Source organism: Diadema antillarum, unplaced genomic scaffold, assembly GCF_040938485.1.
Source record: "Diadema antillarum isolate AM-2024a unplaced genomic scaffold, OU_Dant_1.0 seq00001584_RagTag, whole genome shotgun sequence".
Lineage (NCBI taxonomy): Eukaryota > Metazoa > Echinodermata > Echinoidea > Diadematoida > Diadematidae > Diadema > Diadema antillarum.
Genome location: NW_027272302.1, coordinates 257,736 through 282,151, shown reverse-complemented (window position 1 = coordinate 282,151; position 24,416 = coordinate 257,736). Strand labels below are relative to the sequence as shown.

The 24,416-nt window shown below is 37.2% G+C and overlaps 1 protein-coding gene across 1 annotated transcript in view; it reads left to right on the top strand.

Annotated features, from left to right (window-relative positions):
• Nucleotides 1-24,072, top strand: part of LOC139710900 (uncharacterized) — a 29,426-nt gene extending 5,354 nt beyond the window's left edge. Inside the window, exons 2-4 of the mRNA XM_071622823.1 lie at nucleotides 12,521-12,589; nucleotides 13,373-13,484; nucleotides 19,356-24,072. Of these exons, the coding sequence (XP_071478924.1) occupies nucleotides 19,423-19,776 (354 nt within the window). The 5' untranslated portion in view covers nucleotides 12,521-12,589; nucleotides 13,373-13,484; nucleotides 19,356-19,422 and the 3' untranslated portion in view covers nucleotides 19,777-24,072. The remainder of the gene's footprint in view (nucleotides 1-12,520; nucleotides 12,590-13,372; nucleotides 13,485-19,355) is intronic.
• Nucleotides 24,073-24,416: the final 344 nt, after the last annotated feature.

The window sequence follows — 24,416 nt, the reverse complement described above, 5'->3', positions numbered from 1 at the left end:
TCACTATTCATCAATATCAATATAATAATGCCCAGGGATGAGACCAGAATATATACAGGGTTGTGTACATTGTACAGATGTATTTTGCTAAGCGTATTGCGTCACAATGCCCTTCTGTGCGCTGGCTTTGAAGGGAAACCGGAGTGCTCGTGTGTTCTGGTGGTCGGGTACGGCATTTAAGCTTTGATGTTTACAAACAGAAGACTTCCAACTGGTACACCCAAGGGTTAATCTCCTTAGATTTATCACGTGATGGACATGAACGACTTGCGGGTCGACCAACTGGTTGACTTACCTCAGATGACCGTTTTTAGTCTACAATAGGTCTAAAGCGTACAGCAATCCAATCGTCGGTTTGTTTGTATTTTTTAAGGAAGGTAAGGGACACTCAAGTCTTTGGCTATCTAACAGAAATAAAGGTCAAGATGCTGAAAATTCATCCATTTATGGGGACTGGTTGAAGTTGATGGATAAAATGCCCTGAAATGTCTGAATCATTTAATCATTTTAATCACGGTGAAAGCGTGTTAACGCGTATATAGACTTTCTCTAAAGATGACAACAGAAATGAAATGATATTCATTGAAAATTAATCTCGAAATGATATTCATTGAAAATTTAGATGCATTTGGTTACAATCATAGGAGGGCTAAAGTAGCTACATGTCATCGTGATGGACGTACCGCTCTGTGTATGTCCAGCTTTGGTTTTTAATGTTTCATTGATTTATTATTTGTGATATTTGACACAACTTATCCTTAGTTCTTCGGAACTCCGTCATATTTTGCAACTTCACAGATCCACGAATCTATAGAGGCGAAACCAGGTCAAAATGTGCACTGTTTTTCATTATCCCTCCTTAATCTTTAAAATGGTTGGCTTCCCTGATAATAAGAGTATATGTGACCCTGCATCACAAAACCAACAACAAGTTGCCAGACATGGATTTTTAGTTATAAGCAGACTCTGGAAGAGCAGACTTTAAGTTTTGAAATTATGTATAACTCAATTGAAATGGACTCTCCTAACCTATCCTAATATTGGAAAGAAAGTACTCACTCTGGAAAGTGTGAACTGAGAAAAGAGGCTCTAAAGTACATGGTCTATTCAAGCACTTAATCTTTACCAAGCCGTGCTAGCTGTGTGATGAATGGAACAAAAAAAAAACCAGGATGTTTACCACCAGAGCAACAACAACGAAGGGATTGTTAGATTACGCTGAAATTAGGCATGCTTTATTAACACATTTTGTAGATGATCAATGCCAACTTTCAACGCAGTAGCATCATTCTTTTTCAGGTTACTGGAGTTGAAAGTGAAGAGTATGGACAGGGATTGTAAGAAATGAAAAGAGGACTCTGTGAGAAACACCTAATCACACTATTCCACCAAAAAGTGTTCGAGAAATACTGTTGAAATCACAAGTTCCCGTTCTATTTATGATCCCAAAATTTAGTATAATGTGGAAGACTTGCTCTTTCAGAAAATATGAAAATCTCAAGATTGACCGGGTTGACCCATTTCACCTGTGTTCAGTCCTAACACAAAATCAGTGCGTGCGACTTTTTGTTGGTTAGGTGATGCACGGTCACGTAATAGGCTTTCGCTTCGACAAATATCCCTTTTAAACATTCCTCTCCTGTGCGCATACCGTTACACCAATAAGGAAAGTAGTACAAAGTGATAAATGTTTCCGTGCTCATTCGCCGTCCATCTATTCAAATTACTGGCACCTTGGAATCATTCATATTTCAAACTGAGCGCACGTAGTACCGTAGTCACCATAGTGGTATGGGTGGAACCTTTCAAAAAATGATATTCGCATTTCAAGATGAAGCCTTCATTTACAGATCCTTCCATGGCTGGATGGGGGTGGGGGATAGGGTGGGGTGGGAAAGTAAGAAGTATGTAGGTTGAAGAGATATAACATAGGAGCCTTGTACATATGTAACTGTAGTAGTCCGGAATGCCAACTCATGTTCGAACATAGTTACACATTGATCGACTTATCATTTACATGGAGTGACAAATTCGTCCATTTTGTGAGGAGTATCTTCAGTATGAGACAGCTAGAGGAAGCGAGTTTCCAGGAATCACCAGATCCGTTATCTTCCCAGCTCTTCTGATGCAAACAAAGATAAAGATAAAATCCCATACCTAAAGAATACTGAATGGTTTAAAAACCAAGAAAATGGTGATCTTTTACGGCATTTTGGTTTGTTGGTGGAAACTTTTCAATAATTATATCTATTCAGTATCCAACGTTAAAGAGATGATTTCACGCTATGTAAACTTATCTATTATATAGGCTTTTTAATTGTTTTTCGTTGTTGGTATTGCAAGTCTAGTAAGAGTACATTAAATTCCAGGGTAGTTGCTTGTGTTTCAATCCAAAATGATATACATACACCAATTGATATGCGGTGAAGCATGCGGCCACATGCGCGGGCACACATACACAAACTCATTTCGAGATAGATTTATTTGCCGAAATGACCTCGCTAAAACAACGAAATACTCCCTTTAATTGAGACTCAAGTGCCTTTGAAAGCGAGCGCATCATTTCCGTATTTGAAGACGGAAATGATTCTTCCAGTTGAAAATAGAAACAACCGCTAATCAAACAAGACCATCAGTCCATTATGTTCTCATCCAAACATTTTCTCCTATACGCTGCAAATAAGAAGAAGAGGGAAATCGAACGTCTGTTATTAATGAAAAAGGAATTATATGTTTGTTCGCTCTATGCATGTGTCTGCCACGGGCTGTGGCTGAGGTATTAGTCACGTCAGAGCACTCAGCTTTGTGCATCATTAAACGACCCCTAGTTTCCCCGAACTCTTCTCACATATCTCTACTCTCCTTTTATATACGTGGACTTCTCATTACCTACTTACAATAGACAGGGAAGAGAGAAAGTACGACAGCAGGGATCAAATGAAGGGTTTTGGAGGGGCGTAAGGACTCAAAATGGGTGCAAGTCACAAACTCGACAGCCACGAGTCACACTACCCACGAATCATACAGCCCACGAGTTCTTCAGCTCTTATGTCATAGAGCCCACGAGCTAGACACTAGGCAAACGAGACCCATGAGCTAGACGTAAGGCCAATTGGAGGGGTGTGGGGACTCAAAATGGGTGCAAGTCACGAACTCGACACCCACGAGTCATACAGCCCACAAGTTCTACAGCTCTTGAATCATACGGCCCACGAAATAGACAATAAGCACACAAGATCCTGGAGCTAGACATTTGGGCCCGAATTCACGAAGGTGGTACAATTGAAATCATGGATTAAACCGTGGACAAAGACCGTAGTTTTGTATGAGGCGCCAAGTGTCGCATGGCCTATTTCATTACGAAATCAGTAATTTCGTCGACAAAATGACCATTTCGTTAACGAAATGATCATTTCGTCGACGCAATGTTAACATTTCGTAACGAACGACGAAATGACTGATTCTTTTCGGACCACGATTAAAACTATTGGTCCTCATTGATTTTTCAACAGTATTATACCCGCTCGAAGCAGTCAATATTTTGTAATTTATAAATTCTGGCGAGCAATGAAGGGAAATCGGAAATAGATATCTGTAAGGGTGCATTTCACGGGTTCGACACCCCTGAGTTATACAGCCCACGAGTCACACAGCCCACCAGCTCAGCAATAGGCAAATAAGGCCCACAAGTCCAACACTCATTACATCATGTTGTTTAATGTATAGGCATACGCAGTGTCGGTCTCGTGGGCCTTGTTTGCCTAGTGTCGGACTGTTGGGTCTCTTTGGCGTCGTGTCGGACTCGTGGGCCTTGTTTTCCTACTGTCGGACTCATGGGGTTTATTTACCTAGTGTTGAGCTCTTGGGCTGTATGACTGGTGGGCTGTATGACTAATTGACCCTTTTTCAATATCGAGCTCGTGGGCCGTATGACTCGTGGGTGTCGGGCTCGTGGGGTGACCCTATCTGTAATGCTGATATATCGTTGTAGGTGGAGGAACATGCAAGTGTCTTATATTTTATCCATAATATTCAACTTATACACCAGAGTACCAGTGTTTATACATAATAAGGTGAAAATTCATATCATGATCGAGAGCAATTTGTAGTTTGCGAAAGAGTGAGCAAACAAAACTATAGAAGCTTCCTTGAAACATGAGATAACCTTAATTAGGTTATGGAAATTTGAAGGTTCACTTTAATCTTATAGAACCATGATAGCGGTAACTGTCATAGATTAAGATTAAGAGAAGTGATGACGTCACGGCCTCATGATACTCCCAATCACAAGTCCCCAATTTGTACTAAATTTTATGTATTTAATAATCTTTCATTTCCAGTGTTGACTTCATGGAGGGTACATAATTGTAGGTTGGTTAAAGTAGTTTAATTCTAAAATCAAAAGAAATGAGTGTGTGATAATATATGCACAATATCTGGAAAGCGGTTTTTCCCGTGATATCATCACCATGTCTCATTTGTATAAAGCAAGGACTGCAAATGGGAATTTGTGATACTTTGTGTTTCCTTTTTTTAACAAACCTTTCCAATTCTAGTCTGATTTCGAACGGTATCGATTTCATTCTGTTTGCCTATTGTTAATCTTTTTATCAATTCGCCTTGAGCACCAGAATGGAGTCACACTGCAACATTTAATGTTATACTGCTATTACCATACATCTACAGACATGATCAATAATATTATCATTCATGTCATAATCTAATTATGATTATTACAGATATCATATCGTAGATCATGGCACTATAATATAAAGACCTGCATTGTCTTTAATATCTTGAGAAACTCTAAATCAGAGCTTCTGCAATTCAGAACTGTTTTTGCCATACAGGATCAAGACAAGTTTTTGACGGATATTTGATATTCATATGCAAGTTTTCCTTCCCAAGCGGCATAGGGCCCCGGCATAAGGCTTTCCGACTGACTCTATACATCGCAGTTTTCTAGATACAAGTGTATTTCACGTTTTGCGTTGTTTGTGATCTGCCTTCTACACTCACAACTTTGAAAATAGACCAGCTTGTTCGCTGCCTGAATTAGGCTTGCGACATGGTTACAGATTGCCGAGTCGTGCTCATCAGTTTCCAAATGCGTGTACAGAAACGCTGGACCAGACAAGACCAATCAAAATAAATATTATGATATGAGCAGGCCAGGAACTTTCATGAAATCGACGCCAGTGATGAGTTGAAACCAGTGTTAGGTTTATATTTGCCTTGCATCAAGGCTGAGTTTGTCTTTTTTTCCCCTACACATGCAACATATCTCGCTAGATAAGTACTACCCCCTCCGGGTATAGACATTGATAGACACAGACGGTGACATAAATTATGACGCGATGCCTGATCTTTTTAGTAGGCATATGATAATTTGAATGAAGGTAATCCTATATTCACTCATGTAAAGTCACAGTATAAAGGGGAGAAAAGGCTGGTATTGGGCAACAGCACCCATCGGCCTGAATATCAGACTTGGGACCGTGAGAGCTGAGCGGGTAGCTGAGTAGCGCCAACGAGTGAAAGCTATCCTCCAACATGCTCCATGAAGTTGTGTTTGTTTTAACTGTGATCACATGTCGTATCTATCCCACTTCTGTCCTTTGCGATATCTACCTGACGATGGCAACATTTGCTGCAAAGCCGTCGTGTTATTTTCGTACCAAGCACAATGACGTTCGGAGTTCATTTCGGGCTTCCTAAGACATCACGGCATGTTTTTCTCCTGGTTAGGGATCGCATGATTGTGTAGGCCTTACATGCAAAAACATGCCGAAACGTTTTCCCATAACTCCAAAATAAATAGCACTGTAAAAGGAAATAAACACAAATATTGGGTAATCATGGTTGTGGTTTTTGCGATGTCAGTAAGCCTATTTATAATCTCAAAACAAACAAACAAACAAACAAACACACCAACAAGCAAAACAGGGGTAACATGCACTATTATATATAGTCAGCAATATTCAGTATAACAAGGCAATCTCGAAAGGACGACAAGAAAATGAAAATCGTGCCAGAATTGTAGAATCAAGAATACCTATGTGTACTGATTCACACTGTATACGATTATTTACTCCAATATAAAGTTCCCTCCCACCCACACCCCCACCTTAAGGAGTGACGGAAAAACAAAATATTATGAAAAACAACATAATGCCACTGCTTTAGTACTGTTAGTAGTAATGCAGTGCATTATGGTTAGTGAAACGTATGTATACTGAATTAATTATGATGTCATCCTGAATAATATCTTACTTTGAATGTTTTATACGTTTCTTTCTCTTTTGATAATAACAATGATGTTCTAATACGTACTGCATGAGTAGAAAAGGGTGAGATAAGGAAGTTCAATCCGTGGCTGGAAAGATTCCATCCAATTTAAGTCACACACTGAATAAGAAAATACACAGCATTGACTAATTCATGATGACAGAGCTTAAAAAGTTTCACAATAATCATTGAAAAATCTTATTATTACCTTTTTTGTCTCCAAATTTGAACATAACAAACTGGGTAATATTTCATACAAAGTCATTGTTTTGTTGTATGATTTACCTCTAATTGCTATACACTCTCTAAAAAAAAATCGAGTGAAAATTTTCACTCTTCAAGGAGTGAATACAAAAAAAAAAAGTGAATTTCGAGTGAAAATGTTCATTTTCACTCATTTTGGAGTGACCTAAGGGATCTCTCGAAGATTTTGGAGTGATCCTTGACGTCACTCTAAAACGAGTGAAAATGAACATTTTCACTCAAATTTCACCCAATTTCACTCAAAATTCACTCTTTTTGTATTCACTCCTTTAAGAGTGAAAATGTTCACTCAATTTTTTTAGAGAGAAGACTATCGATTAGACACTTGATGTTTGTAATTATTGTGTTCAAACAAATAGAAAAGTAGCGAGACGGTATCATCACCACCTGTTATTATTTGCATATTATGACGTGGATAAAAGGTCACTTCGATGACAATATAAGATATTGTGTCATGACGATTCTAATGAAAGCGACACTAATCTTGTGCTTTGATGTCACTTTTTTAGTTAAGGTCTATACTCGAACGTGATGTAGCTCACAATGCAAATCTTTTTAAACTGCATTTGCTGACAAGGCATTTCAGATATTATGTTTCAGCTGTTTTATGATCCGTTGGTCAGTCAATAGCATAAAGTATTGTTTGTGAGCACATTTTTCTGTTTCTCATGTGTTTTTTTTTCTTGAATTCTTCCGTGATATCTTTTAGACAATCACTCTCCGTTTAAAAAAAAAGCATGGCGATGCAAGCGAGTTAGATCAGTCGAGAATGTGGGGGAGGTATCCTTTATAAAAAAAAAAAATGAAAAGGCGATTATGTGAATGACTCTTACCATTACTCATTCACGGTGACTTGACGCCATGGTGAGGGTCGCATTTCTTCGAAGGCTGTGCACAACACCGGTCCATTTCTCATCTAGATATATCTATGACATCACTTGGGAGTTTTTTGGAGACAAAATATGTCTGACAAAAGTGCTGTACGTGCGATATAAAGATGTAAAGCGATCCTTCTATATTATATGTATTTTTCTATGTGAGCCAAACTTTTACCCCATGATTAACTTCAATGTTTAGATAATTAAGACATAGTTTCACTCGTTCTCGGCATTTTCAGAATGATTGTCGGTAATGGCTATAGTTATTCTCACAGCTATAGAACTACGCATGATTTCACTATTATTTGTTTATGTGTGTGTGTGTGTGTGCGCGCACGCACGCGAGCAAGATAAATTATGCACAATGTTGAATATACACTGCACTTGGACGAAAGATGATATTATTATTATTTGTCCATATTTGATTTGATTGTAAGTTGATTTTATTTTTATTTCTGCATTCCTTTTTTTTTCGTACAAGGATATTAAACGCAAGGGCAAATGGAGAAAGTTATTGTTAATAGGCCTATTTGAATCTAAGAGTGGAAATGCTTGGACACAGGTAAATGTTTGACTTAATAGATGTAGCCTACTGCACTATTCTTCTTGATTATGCATTAATGAAGACGATCAGGTTTCATTTTATGCATACAAAAACTTAAGCAAAACTTGAGCAAAGTTAAGCAAATCTAGGTATGTAACAGAAATGCAGGAGACCATTATCATACGGAGATGCTTGACGAGGATAATGGCCTCAGAAATACATATTCTCCAATAAGAAAAATAAATGGATAACCCAAGTATTACAAAAATATTTGAAGAGAGAGATTGATTTGAATATTCAATGAAGTGATTACAAGTATTATACGTACAATCTTGTACCATACGCGTATTTCAAAAGAGTTATAAATTTGTGATAAAAAACAAGTACGGATACAGTAACAGTGAATCTATTCTTAAACAGCCTTAGCACTGCCTTAGAGGAATCTTGTCATACTTGTTTGATGATATCATTTCACTTCATTTCATATATTTCATTTCCGACAAAATTACTATTGCAATAAGATATATATATATATATATATATATATATATATATGTATATATATATATATATGTATATATATGTATATATATATTTTTTTTTGAAACAATATTGAGCACCGGTCTAGTAATCCGGAGGTCTCGGGTTCGAATCCCGTTGAAAACCCATTTCCTTTGCTCAAAGTTTTCGCTATATATATATATATATATATATATCATGTCATAATTGTATCATAATATTCTTCCAACCGTAATTTGTTTCTTTTTCTACAGGCCTGCTTGTACATTATTTTGTATACATTTGGAAATTTCAAATCCCATGGCCAGAATAATAATATACACTAAAAGCAAAAGAGATTAGAATTAACTTCCTTGCATTATGCTATCTATTGTATGATATTTCGGCTGTGATCCAAGGTAATTACTTTTTGGTTTGTTTTATTATCGTGTCACGTTGTTGCTTATAAATTCATATTTGTTAAGCATGACGTCTTATAAATGCCATTGCATCTTGAAACTAACAAACATCACGCTATAAAAAGTTTCAAATTAACACATACATACATGAATAATATATGTGTATATCCATGCAAACATGCGTTATTCATTGTGCATTCAAAGCATGTTTTGTTTACTTGGCATAAAGTCACATCAATTATTTTCCTTGCAGTATTACGGTCGTGCAATGTAACTACGGATTCTTCCACAGGAATCAATGTTCTACAGTATACAAATAAAACTCCCATTATCTATCATGTAGCTAATAGCGCCTGTATGTCATTAATTCTTCTTGACCACATGCACTCCAAATACATCGTCAGCCCTTTAGCAATGTCATGCTACGTCGCCCCTCAGTATATGTGGTGAAAAGAAACTGTACTGGGGCTGATGTCGCATTACTGTGATCGTGCATAATCTAGTAAAGGGGCATTCGATATCACATATTTGGCACTGTATGGTGCTATGACAAGTAAAATGAAACTGTCACCTCGGACTAAATCATAGACATCAATGTACAAGCGGTTCGTTACTGCATTTATTTGCTTTCAAAATGCTGAATCCTTATTGAATTGTAACACATACATACAAAAGCACACACACAGAAATACATACATATCATATATATATATATATATATATATACGATGAAGATAAACAAGTTGACATAATGCATTAGATTCCAACTTCATTTATTTGTAAACCAAATTTTCGACCCTTGCACGGATCTTCCTCAGGGTAACAGTGATATTTGTATTTGAAGCTCAGCACAGAAAAATAATAATAATAATAACAAAGAAACGCGCCTGGTTCTGTGTTATTATTATTATTATTTTTCTGTGCTGAGCTTCAAATACAATATCACTGTTACCCTGAGGAAGATCCGTGCAAGGGTCGAAAATCTGGTTTACAAATAAATGAAGTTGGAATCTAATGCATTATGTCAACTTGTTTGTCTTCATCGTCTTCATGCTCTTATTCCAACACGCGGATAATAATACCATCATATATATATCATATATATCAAAATAGCATACATACTTATGATACAGGCCGGCAGTGCATGACAAAAGTTATAGTGCACGTAAAATATAACGATTGCAGACGATAACCCACTATCGATTTGATATCGGTTTTTGCTCCCTCATTTTAATCATCGAGTATTTGAATCCCGCACCTTATCAACGCGATTGCGCCACAACCGCGATATGCTTTGCTCGATATTATCGTTATTCTCAATTCTCGCAGGCTGGCTATGCCAGCAACTTATCTGTGTGGGACTAGACTTTCAGCGGTAGATTTAAACATGGAAGCTGAAATGAACAGGTTCGCTACTTTTAGAGAGACTGATCTATATAAACAGTATCTTAGACAATAAGGACACAAAGGATGCCATAAAATACGCCCTACGAATTTTGGACTCCTACTGTTCTGAAAAAGGAATCAATCCGACGGATTAATATTACTGAGCAAGTCAACCCAAGATTTGTGCCGCTTTCTCCGTACATTCTACGCGGAAGTGCGCCGTGGAAATGGGCAGCGTGTGGTGTGTACAGTATACGAATAATTTATGAGTTGTGAGTACATAGGGCACGAATATCGCACGAGGCGCGAGATGAGCCACTGGTCTATTCAACAAGGCGCGTAGCGCCGCGTTGAATAGACCAGTGGCGAATCTCGCGCCGAGTGCGGTATTACGTGCCCCAATGCACGAACAAAATCATAAATTGTTCGTTTTATACAACACCTTGTCCACAATCACAATACAAAATTAGTGACCGCCAACTCAGGAAGGCCCAAAAATAAATGTAACAATTAGGCAGAGAATTGTAAACCACCCTGTGTACTGCTGTCAAACACTCGTCATGATTCGACCACACAGTCATAGGAATCACGAACTCCGCAGGGTCTATACCCATTCTACGCTAACGTTAGATCGAGTTAGGCCTGGCTGTTAGGTCGATCTGAGATGTCGGTAGATCTAGTAGTAGGTCTAGACTTTGTCTATTTCCGAAAATGATTTTGTATAAAAACACAGAAAAATAATCAAATTACGGTTTCTCAACTTGAAATGAAGTCTTGATGTTGGGATCACTGTGGTCCACGTAGCAGATCAGAGTCAAAAGTAAAAACACAGCAGTACCGCTAGGTGTACACGTTAACGTTGCAGTACTCCGCCGCGCCTGGTCTGTGAGACTTACCGGCAGCGCAGCGCACCCGGCCAGCACGTACACTGTACAATGTAGTTTGCTGGCGCTTTGCTACGGGTGTGAGCCACAGAACTCTGTGAGCGGCCATGCATTAGTAGCCCCCCGCGAAGCCGTGCTATAGTACCTTCGAGCCGTGCTATAGGCCCATGCCAGGGGCCTATTGTATGGCTGTCACTCTCAATGAGTTTGATAGGTATTTTCTATTGAATGTCATGTGACATGTTCTTGGCCAATCACAATTCGACATCATTCTGAGGTGTTGTATAATAAACGCTAAGCGCTCTTTGATCACGCTATCGCGCTACGCTAGATGAACTTTACAACGACATTCACAACACACTCTCGGAATCCGCATGTGCAGCAATGGGGCCTGGCACGAGCCTTGTGTTTAAATCCAGTAGATCCCTAATCCTACAAAACATCATCTAGTCCTGGTCCTGGACCCACAGTGCAGTAAGTAGGGCGTCTAACGTGTTACTGTTAGTGTTACTGTTAGATCCACGGTAGATCTACTGTACTTGTAGGGTCAAGTGTTAACTAGCTCTGTCGCTCGTATAAAAAGTGACGTACAGTACAGTGTACAAATACGTAGATCTAGTATAAAAACGTTAGGCCAGGGCCCCTAGGGCCCTAGACCTAACCTATCGTAGGGCCTAGAAAACGTTAGATATAACCACGTAGACCCTAGACTCTATAACTATAGCTGAATTTGGATCTTCAGGATTTTGTCTACACAGGTTCAGAGAAACTGGTATTATTGCTTGTGTAGACACGTGTAACTGTTAGAAATGATCTAGGCTTATCTTGCCTGGGTATGTATGCTATTTTATATATCACATAGTGCATGACATCTTATTGCACTATAACAAGTACCAAGCACCTCCAAATTCTGAATTTGCCCTCAGGCAATTATATTCAATTCGGCCTGCGGCCTCATTGAATATAACTGGCCTTCGGGGCAAATTCAGAATTTGTCGGTGCTTATATTGTTATAGTGCATTCAGCCTCATGCACTATATATATAATATATATACATATATATACTGTACACGCTGTTATTTTCGAGTACAGATATTTTCGCGAATGAGGAGGTCACAGACATTTTCGCGAGATGTTGTTTTCGCGAATTGACACCAATGCTATGTTAAATGCATTATATTCCCCCAGCGCGTGGCGACGTTTTCGCCTGTTGTTAAGTTCGAGATACAAATGTGATTCGCGAAATTCGCGACAATTAAACCCTCACGAAAAATAACAGCTTATATACCATTAGATTAATATCAATCAATTTGCAGAAGATAAACTGCTTGTGTTCTTTCTTTTTTCTCCTGCATACAGGAAGAGATCCTACGGCCACTGTGAATAATCTAGACTCGAAGAACCAGAATAACAAAGCAAACTCAAACAGTATGTTTCAATCATTCACAATGATTGCTGTTATTACAGACTTGTATTGATTTTAGACTAATTTATTATTGAATTATGAAGTAAATAAACTTATGTTATCGGTTCCAGCCCCATCATAGAACAGCCGCTAATTCAGTTTTCATTTTGAGGGGTCCTCAAAAAAAAAAAAAAAACAAGTAATAATGTGCTCAGTTGTTTTCTGTCACTGGTGTTCAGGGAAGGTCCGTATAAACAAAACGTTTGTTTATTACATTTAAAGTTAAGAAAAATTAATGTTTTTGGGGTTTTTTTTTTTTTACTTTCAAAGAAAAGACTCTCACGTTTTTACCCCAGTTGTTTCCGTGTAATTTTCACTCGCTGTATAAGTCAAAAGGAACATGTTTTATGTCAGGAAACACATAAAACCCTTCGAATTCGTTGGTCACTGAATATTGTTTCCAATATCTCTTGTATACGTTGCGAAAAAGGATGGATACTGGCATAACATAGTCTAACATCAAGATAATACCTATAGATACTATCGTTGTAAGGTTGTAGTCGTTTTAATCAAAATACCAGTAGTCATTTACCCGATTTCATTCTTTTTTGAGGAATTCAGTGCAAGAATTGACGAATTCATTTCAAAGGAGGTAAGGGCAAAATGATCCAGCAGTCTTTGCAAGGGTCCCTCTAGCTTCAGATTTACAGACTGTTTTTGTAGTACACGTATGACTAAAGTTTCAGCATCACGGCCCACAACAGGGGATGCATTTACTTTTATTTCTTTTTTTTTTTGCCCGGCAGTATGCGACTGTGGCAAGTTTGACTGGATAGTTTTCTTGAATTGCGGCCTCATTTGGACTATCTTCTTCTTCTTGCTCGTCCTCCTGCGCTACTTAATTCTCTTCATCATACGGTAAGTCGCATCAAGGGGGCTAGAATTTTATATACAGTCTTCATGTTTCTGTTGAGGGGAGGAAATGTTTGGTGCACATGGGTGAAGACATGATTATGATTAATGTGGTTATGGTTAGGTACACAGGCGAATACGCGTTTACGCATATACACATTAATATGCACACATATGATATTAGACTAAAGCTTTCAAAGGCTATAATGATTGATTCAATCTAATTAGGTTTTACTTATAATATTTCTTCACCCTTCACAAACATGCAAACACGCACACAGTCATGTGTGTGTTCGTGTACCAAGTAGCATGTGACAGGCGTTATTTTGGATTAGTGTATGTTGGCCAGCTATTCACGGTAATGTCCTCAGAATTATTTATACCACTTACTGACGTATACTGGACATTATTTGAGCTAATGCAGGAAACTTCTTTTTCCGTGCTGAATAACTTAAACATACCTCTTAACAAAATCACCGTTCATTGTTAATTTGGCTTTGAAAAGAAAAACTAACAGAATAGGACAATTTTCATTGAATCGGACGAAAAAAAATCTGGAAAGTTCTAGAAGTTTTGACTCTGACACGTTTTCGAGAAGCAGATAGAATATCCGAGATAAGACAATTACATAAGTCAATTGCACATGACAATGAGGAAATCGCCTCACAACTTTTCGTTTTTGTTTGCCTGTAGTAAAGGCGCTGCAAAGTCATATATTAACAAGTTTAGTTTTGCAAAATCTGAGCTGTATTATCTGAAATGGTAACGGAGTCTACGATATTGTTCAAAATACGATTCAAATAAACACCAAGCGTTAAAAAAAAGGTGAAACCTGTTTCGAGATTTTCTTTAGTCATTCTTTGCCAGGGACAGTAGTGGCAGAATTTTAAAAAAAATACTGTAAAGGATCAGCTACATCGTGAACTTTGTAAATAAATATTTCACAGCGACAGCAATGATCTTATTATTTTTTCAGATTAACTCTTTAATCAAGGAGAAGAATTTCGCATTTTCATACCTGTCGGACCATTTTTTTTTTTTTGGGGGGGGGGGGGTCAAAATGAGCTCTATAATAGCAATTCAATCCTAATAGAAACATGCGGATCCTATGGTCAAGCGCGCCGAATATCTTTTAGATTATTATTTTTTTTTTTTTTGGGGGGGGGGCAAAATCTCGAAGAGGGCACATATAACATGTGACAGTGTGAGATCCTCGGCGAGGGAGCTAAGCGACCGAGCGGAAGGAGGGTGTGGGAGGGGGGGGGGGATACCCCCTCCCACGGTAGTGATTTTTTTTTGTGTAAAAACAGAGTATAAAAGTCGCGTTTATACAGTATTTGAAGCACATTTCTAGGAAATTAAGGTAATTAAAGATAGTAAAAAAAAATCACTGTGAAGGAGTATGAATGTCTCTTAATCCCAACGATTCCCAGGATCCCAAAAGATTCCACCTAGATGATACATAAAACAAATAATAAGTAAGTGAAAAGGCTAATACACTGTAATAAACAAATACAAAATATCGGACAGACTTAATTCGAATGTAATGATAACTTGCACTGCCCAGATGGTGTGCATAACTGCTTAGTCTTTTTTTTAAGAAGAGCAAATGTGCTCCTTCTCTTGCTATCTCCACTAGAAATGAACTCATTGGCAAGTTCATACATGTCAGCTTTATCTGCCTTGTTTATAGAGCATTTAAAAACAAATTTCTAGGGAATTAAAGATAGTAAAAAATCACTGCGAAGGACTATGATCATAACTTATGAAAACTATTCATTTTACTAAGTACGGGCAGAGCGAGTGAGTGCTTTGGAATGTATATAGATTTTCACGACTGATCAATGAAACTTTGTATTACGCTACTATTGACTCAAGATAACAGAGGTCAAATTTGTTATGCAATATCCTTTCAGAAACATTTATTTATACACCTTTATTTGCGCGAAGAAATCTAAGCGATACAATTGTGGTGGAGGCGTCAGTTCGAACGCGGAATGCTCTAAGTTAATTACTTTGTCTGTAGTTCTTTATTCGCACATTGGTACTCATTACTCTGCTGAGAGCAAACTTTAGTTTTTTCGTATCAAATCTAAAGAAAAAATGCTTGAATATGACTCCAGACTACAGCCTTCGGTAAAACAATACACGTTGATAGCTGCTTATAACGATAACAAGAAATATGATGAAACATGCAGAGCTATAAGTGAATTCATTACGAATACAATAAAAACTAGAAATGGTCAATGTGGTGCTTTAAAAAGTTCTGAAAGGATATTTCAAATTCAACGACATGGTAATTCATACAACAGGAAAAAAGAATTGATGAAAATATTTTTTGAATGATTATATTATCAAGATTAGAAAACACCTCAAAACAATCGAAATATAGGAAAAATGGTGACGCTGACAGCGAGCCATTCGAACATTGAAATATGGTAATTTTATCCCCATTAAAGACACAGGGAGCATAAAACCTTTGATTTTTCATGAAAATGTCAGTGATAAAAAAGACCTGTTTGAATGATATCTTGACGTTGCTTATTAAACCGATTGTTCGTTCAATTATTAAACCTCTCACATACCTGTCAAATATGTGTATCAAACATGTAAATGAAATGACAATTTTTAGAATTACCTCTACTATATCTAAAGGTGGAGAGAGTATAGACCGATATGATTAGCACTTCTCCTATCTTTGGAAAATCTTTGAAAAGATAATATCTGGTCAGAATATACACTGCACTCTCATCATAACGAACGCGGTAATAACGAAATTTCAAATACAACGAAGAAAGATCCAGCTCCCAAAATTATCATTTATAACATGTCAATACACTTTTTTATTAGTTCGGCTGTAACGCAAGTAAACTGCCGGTCCCGGTGGCTTGATTATACGGGAGTAGCCTGTACATGACTATTTGACCACTTCTGATCTTCTCTGCTGTCAACAATATGGTTTTCGACCCTAATACACGACTACATCACTGCCTTATTTAAAATAACAAAAGAATAGCTTGTTAAGCTTAATAGGTTTAATCTATAGATTTGGTCGTAAAAATGGGCCCAAAAATGTTTTCGATACTGTCGATCATGAAGTATTGTTGTCCAAATTGATAAGAATGGGTGTCACTGGTAATGCCTTGAAGTGGGTAGAGCATAATTTGTTAAATCGCGTTCAGTATATGTCCTGTTGTTTATGATGTTCACCTTCCAAAAAGAGTTAATGGGTGTGTCGCTCCATCAGGGAGCAGGTTAGGCCCTCTCCTATTCCTCGTCGGTTTTGAGGAATGCAATGATCCATGCAACGTGTCTCTGTATGATCTCTGCACGTTTCGTGCGTACACTCATAAAAGAATGTTAAATCTGAAATCGAAATTCTCAACAGAAGTTTAAAGAAGTAGACCACTGGTTTAATGTACATAAGTTCGTTCTCATAAGATGAATGAATATATGCGTTTTTATCATTTTGATTTCATTAAAACGGATTGAAAAATCTGTTTTTAAATCTCCTTAATGTAAATATATTGGATCATGTCAAATCAAACGAGTAATACAATAATTTACGTATGGAGTCATTATTACAAATCATTATAAAACGAGTATGAAATGGAATAATTAATAATTTATTTATCGTTCAAACTGATACCACCCTTTGTAACAAAACAGACAGCTGTAATATGTTATCAAGGCATCATACAAGGTAAATTTTGTTACTGTGATTAAAAGAGACCTCCGGATGATTTTCAGATTTTTACATTTGAACAACTATAAATTAGTTATACTGAGGACAGAGTTTCAGAATTTGTGATAATTGGGATGAAGAATAAGAATATTTTCAAAATTTAGAACAAATTGCAATGAACAAGGATGATGGCATGGCAGAGTCACCATAAGAATGCATGAGTTGGGGCGCATGGAAGCAGAACAAAAGAAGAAGGCATGCATAGATTATACACAGGTGAACTTGCAAGCAAGCGGTATTGTAATGAAATTACACTGCTACATTTCTGAAATATGTTAACCTCCTATGTCATCATCCTTGTTCAGTGTAATTTGTTTAAGGTTTCTCAAAGTATTGTTTCTATGCTCAAGAACCACAATAAATTCCACAAATCTATATATGGAGTTGTCGATTTATGCATTACATGATGTGAAATTATGAAAATCGTCTGGAATGTCCCTTTAATTGTGAGGAAATTTGGCAAAATGTTAACTGACAAATTGCAAAGTTTGCAAAAATCGGGCATTACATATCGTTGTGAATATCAGTTGGTGTCCAACACAATTAATACAGATTGGTTAGGCATTTTACAATTGAAAAAAAAAAGAAGACAAAGAATGTTCCATTTAATGAATAAACTCGCTCATGGAATCTACCCCAAAGGATTCGTTTCCATCTAAATATATAAGTTTTTAGATAATTTCAAACGCCGAAGCGTGCAGTAGAATAGAGGGTGTAAAGAGTGGAATAGAATTCTAGATAATATCAAAATGATGATTTTTTTTTTTTTGTAATTTCAGGTCCCATTTGAAACAGGGGTATATGCTGTCCAATATTGATTAAATACTAATGGCGATTGGGAGTTAGAAAGCTTAATGTTATGTGATGAGTACTATTGCTTTGTTTTGTGTCAGCGTTTTGTCTATGTTTGTAGTCTCTCTATGTTCAGTGCATGTTCTTTTCTACATGACATTGTGGATACATCTTGCACTTTCAATTCATTATCCCTTGTATTAAACCGTTACATTGTATGCAAGACCTACAGAATACTGAAAAGCTAGCGGCTGGGCAAGTTCCTTTTATCAACATATTGAAATAAGATTAAAACGAAATGAAAATGAAAATGAATGTAAGATAATGTTTGTACACGTGCCACGAATGGGGAGGTGGATTCTTAAGCTGGTGTTTTCAAAACCAAAGCTTGGGAAAACTGCGAGATATAACTTTTTTGAGTGTTCCACGTCCTGCAAGCGTTGCTTTTTAGCGGAACGCTCTTTTCCATCGTCACATTTTTTATCTGTTTTGTTACAATGACAAAGTACGCATTGTTCTTTTTTCGCTATGATATCACTCGTATATATGTGTTTATGTATCAAATTCAACGATTTGCCCTTCCAAATTGTTTAAAAGTTGAGTTGATAGATGTATCACCTTGTATTATGCATTTCCTTTTATTGATAGAAAAATGGAAATGGGATATAAGGAAAATCGGGACTTAGCTGGATCACAAATTTTGACTTAATACCAGTGTAGCTGAGAAGATTTATGTACAGATAAATCAGAAAGAAATACAAACAATCCAAAGTCTTGATCCTGATGTTTTCGGTAGATAATGATATAATTAGCGATATCTAAAAATCTGAAGAAATCGTAACGAAACATATTTTCAATCAACGGTGATTTTATTGCGTGACAGTGTGAACTGGTGTGGCCGTATGTCTCTGTGGGTTTTTTTCCCCACAAACTTTATCTGGGAGCCTCCCCCCCCCCCCAAAAAAAAAAAAATCGTTTGCATAAGCATTATTTTAAATTACGTTAAATATGAATACAGGTCGATAGCTCATCTAATAAAAAATGTCCAAATATGAAAGCTAATATTTATCCCAAAAAAAGCCTACAATTTTCAGTTTAAGAAGTTCACCAAAAGCGAGCTTTAGATCTACGACGCTATTGGGCAAAAAAAAAATGGTGTTCTGTATAAGCGCCATACAGCTGTTTCTATTGTCCAACCCTGGAGGAGGGGTCGTCTTAGCGTTAGCGTCGCAGATCGAAAACTCGCTACTACAAACACCCCAAAACTATGGTCGTTGACGTAATCAGGCTGTGGTGATAAGTAATCGCTTATAATCTTCTTTCTCTTTCTGACAAAGCAGCTACTGCAAAGTGAAGCAACGCGGCGGACACGCATTGGAGATCCGGGAGAAGAAGGGGACGACGCAAATGAATCCGACCTACGTGCCGACGGCTGCGGACGAGTGCCGCGCCTTCGAGGAGAAAGATGAGGAAGAGCAGTACCAGACAGTCGAGCAGTACCAGAGAGTGGGGAACGCCGACAACTACGATAATTACGACGACGTCGAGCAAGATGACGGAAAGGGTGATGGAGAGACATACGAGGAGCTGGGCAACGTCGAAGAACCCCCGGGATACCAGGGCGTGATCGAGCGACCACTACCAATACCAGAGGAAACCATCAAATCAGTGGACGATGATGAAGTCATCTACGAAGACCCGACGTCAGAATACACCACCATGATCCACGAGGCTCAAATCGCGCCGAATCAAGGCTTTTAAAATTCTACTGGCACTCTGGTTTGTTGGCTCTTTACTGACACAAATGCTTCACAAAATTCAGCCGCAACGTTAAACTTTGTTTGTAATATTTGCGCTGCAATGAAAGCGATCCCTGTTTCAGCGGCACATGGAAAAACCCAAAGTGTACAACAGAGTCATGAAAGTGAAGTTTTGATACAAACTACCTCTTTGTGTTCTTGTTTTGCTTTCAGCACTTAGGCCTACGGCGCGCTCCTGTCTTGTTAAGCATAAATATGCATTTCTCATGTTCTTTTTTATTTATGTGCGTCGTAGGATTAATGGCATGACACTTATCATTCTGTGTCGCAAGAAATCTAGCGTGGGTGTACCAGTGTAAAAACCCCGATAAATATAGGATCCACTGTTGTCTCACAGCATCTATTTTAGTTCTCTAATTTGATCCAACACGGTATCATCCCACACGTGTAAATAATTCCTCTTAACACCTGCTTAACGATCTGTTGGAAAGTGTAACCCAAAAACATCAGAAATGTGAGATACGGTTGAGGTGAAATGTATGTACTCGATTTATAAATCGTCAAAAATGATTACAGCCCCATTGCATTTAGCGACTACATTTTCATGGAGGATTTTTCTGTTAAACTTCTTACTACAGAGTTACAACAGACTACGTGTGTTTTTTTAATTCATTAAATTGCAAAAAAAAATCGCTTTCAGAAGTTGAGGTGTCACAGAAATATTTTGCTGTAATGAAAGGAAACCATTTCAAGCGCAAGAGCGGGGGTATAGTAATAGAACTTGCCCTTTCAATATAATTCTAAATCAATTTTCAGAATAAGTTAATAAGCTCGTGTATGTAAGAGGAGAAGAAATAATAAATTCTTCGCATCAAATTGATACTGCATTGTAATAACATAAAAATGGTGAATTAACCAAAATCATATTTTTTACAGTATTTGTTTTTGTACAAACCAAATGGAAACATGTGACATCATTTACATCTTACCTTCACACGAGAAAGTATGTGAAACTCTGTTGATGTGGATGAAACCTTTACTACTCTCTTTGTTTGAAGCAGTCACGCATTGGGCTTCAATGTAGCGGTATTTCGGTTACAGCTCGTTATTCCGAAGGTTCGTTATTCCGAAGGCTCTTCAGTCCGAAGATTCGTTATTCCGAAGGTTCGTTTTTCCGAATTTCATTTTCGGATTAACAAATCTTCGGAATAACGAACCTTCGGAATAACTCCACAAATGTTCGGATTAACGAACCCTTTTTCGTTTTCGGATTAACGAACCTCTAGGTATAGGGAATTTGTGTCTTTCGGATCAACGAACCCTCGGAATAACGAACCTTCGGAATAGCGAACCTTCGGAATAACGAACAGCACCCGGTATGGTTTCAACGTAGGGGAATTCAGTGTGTGTATTTAGAAAGAACAGAATGCCGTCATATAACACGTATAAGAACCTTGTAACCTCCGGAATTTTGAGAAAGAGAAAAAAAATGTCAAACTACGGTGTTTTGCACATTCTTCATTGTTCATAAATCGTTGAATCGCTGGAAAACAATTTCTTGTAGTAATTAGGCTGACATATAATTTCTTCGACATTGCATTGCCATGTACGTTATGTTATTGTTTAGCAAGGGCAACTTTTTCTACGCACCAACGTACAATTTGTTAATTATTGTGTAAACATCGTCACAAACAGTATGCGGTGAACCTCACGGATGTAAAAGATGTATGATAGAATATGCGTGTCACGCATGCACTAACTATATTCTTGGACAATGGTTGGTTTAATGGTGATCATATGTCTTCCACAAAAATATTGAATATGGTTAGCTTTAGTATAAGTTCTTCGGTCTCCTGAATTTCAGGATCTGTAAATGCTAGCCCAGAAAGTAAAAATGTGGCCGCAACTTTCTGTCACATGAAGTAAGGACTTATGAAGTATAGCATTTTACGTGTATAATCAAACAGGGGGTAGAATAAGAGTGCCAAAAAAGAGAGAAATCGAGTGGACAATACAGTCAATCTATGACACCATGAATGACAGCAGCCTGCACTCATCATATTGATTTGTGACGTTGTGCAATATAGAATCAACCAAACTCGATGTGAATATCTTTGAAGGTTTGCGGAGTGGAAATAAAACGTAAGTGGGAATTTAGAGTCAAGGTTATTGCCGGGATATAGGGGGAGTTCAGTTATCCCTACAATGATCTGACGCTGTGTCGTAGAATGGTTTTTACGTAGAATGTGAAAATTGTAGGCATTGTTACACAATTAGTGTCGACGAATGAAAGGCTGAGAACATAATAACATACGACTAATAAAAATCAAGATCAGTGTACAGAAGGAGATAATTACAGGCTCAACAAGATTTTGTAGGGCCTGTTTCATAAACATTGATCGTAAGATAAAATTTATCTTAGATTTGATACGTTTAAAAAAAATTACGCTCAATCTGCTCTTAAATCTGTGCTTTAAATCAAGCGTAAGTATCCTCATGAAACAGACTTACGATCAGGATTGATCTTACGCTCGATTTGCCGAGTTACGCTCAATAAATCGAGCGTAAGATCAATCGTAGCTCTTTATGAAACAGTCCCATATTGTCATGACTGTTGTCATGAGTGTTGCAGCAAAATGGGGCAAATATTTGCTGAATAATATTTCATGACCATCTTCAAATAAAAGTGCGTTATCATTCTATTTAGTTACATCGTAGTTCTTGATGTTCTCATCAGTAAAATCATCTTCATTAATGCAAATATGATTTTGATTATATTCAATATAGCTATTCACACCATTATCACACAAATAAGGGAACAAGTCAAAGTCATGTAAATAGATTTTTTTATTACTGAATGCATCATGGTTTTCTTCTTTTTTTTTTAATGCCTCCGGCATGAAGTGTAGCCGGAGGTATTATGTTTTCAGTTCAGTTCAGTTCAGTTCAGTTTTCATTTCTGCATTTCAAAATCAATACAAATCAACAAATCAACAAAATGCTTACATAGTCATTTACAGAGCTAATATTCGTAACGTTTGGATCATACATACATTTTTTTTTTTCAAGAACGAATATTATATATAAAAGGAAGCAATAGGAAATGATAGAAATGAAATGCAGGGGACCATCATTTTCGGGTTGTATGAGTGGACGAATTTGTGCCTATCAAGTTTTGATTGCACATGCTCAAGGTCAAAGATCAAGGTCAAATTTTTTGACATTTACCATTTCCCCATATCTATATGCAATGCCTGAAGGTATTTAGGCCTACTTGAAACTTTGTGTATACATTACCGGATAAACATTCTCCAGGGAAAGTTTTTATCATGGGGTCAAAGGTCAAAGATCAAGTTAAAATGCTAAAATTTCACTTTAGTCTCTGTATCTCGGAAATGGCTCAAAATATTATGAAATTTAGTAGGACCCATACATATGCATATAATGCTTGACAGTGATTCTCTTGAATTTTTTGGATTGATGGGGTCCAAGATCAAAGGTTGAAATGCTAGAAGTAATCTAATGCTGAAATTACATTTTTTTCTCCACATCTTGGAAATTACTTATTGCAGAAACTTAATTAAACTAGGTATACTAACAGCATTACTGCACAATGATTCTGTATGGAAAAATTCAGGCCTAAGGGGTTATGGGTCAAAACTAAGTGAAAATGTTAAACTTTCACAACTTTTCCCATATTTCGAGAATAGCTCAAGGTATTGTCATGAAGATGGATGTTACCAGTTAGTGATACAGTAATTTGAAGAATTTTTGGCTATGGGGTCAAAGGGTAAAGGTCAAGGGAAAATGCTCAAATTCCCGAATCAATACCTGCTCTCTTAAACAATTTAGCCATCCATCCAAAAGAAACCTAATTTAAGGAAAGAGGAAAGTAAACACTCAACACATTTGTGCCAAACATGTCATTTCATTTCTTTCTTCTTCTTCTTTTTTTGGCCAATTATATGACACTATTGTCTCACATTGTCGAGACGTACTGTAGACCTATTTGGAGAACCATGCATTATGGCGAAGGCATATTACCAGTCGCCATAGCACCATTTCCAGTTTTCATTGCGTTATATTCATCAACAATTTCATGGTGATCATGATTTGATTAGGAGTGTGATGATTTCCTTATACTCTAATGTATATTGTTTAGTAAAGTGTGTGTTATCAAACTCTGTATCTAGGAACCAAACTCAAGTGATGTAAATATCCAAATGAGTGGACAGTTCATGCTTCTGTTTTGCTGAATGGAAGCAGATTGTCAGCAATAAAAGTGGTACATAACAAATGCAATTCATCGTGTTTCTGGTGTTCATTTCATAATAAGATAGATAAAGATGATCATATTATGACTAAGGGTGTCGCATAAAGCAACATAGAAAAAAGGAACAAAATTTTGAAAATTTGAAAAATTCCTTGACCCGTAAATCTAATCTTTATAGGACAAGCGCACCCCATAATGAGTACAATGCACGATGTGTTTCATTCGAACCTGATAAAATATAAAAAGCGAATTATTAGGGAAATCAAAATGTTCTTCTGTTCTTTTAGTGTTGATTGCAGTAAAAGTGTTTTCGCCATTGTCATATGCCACAAGATTTTATCACATCGGACTTCTTGCAATGTTTGAGG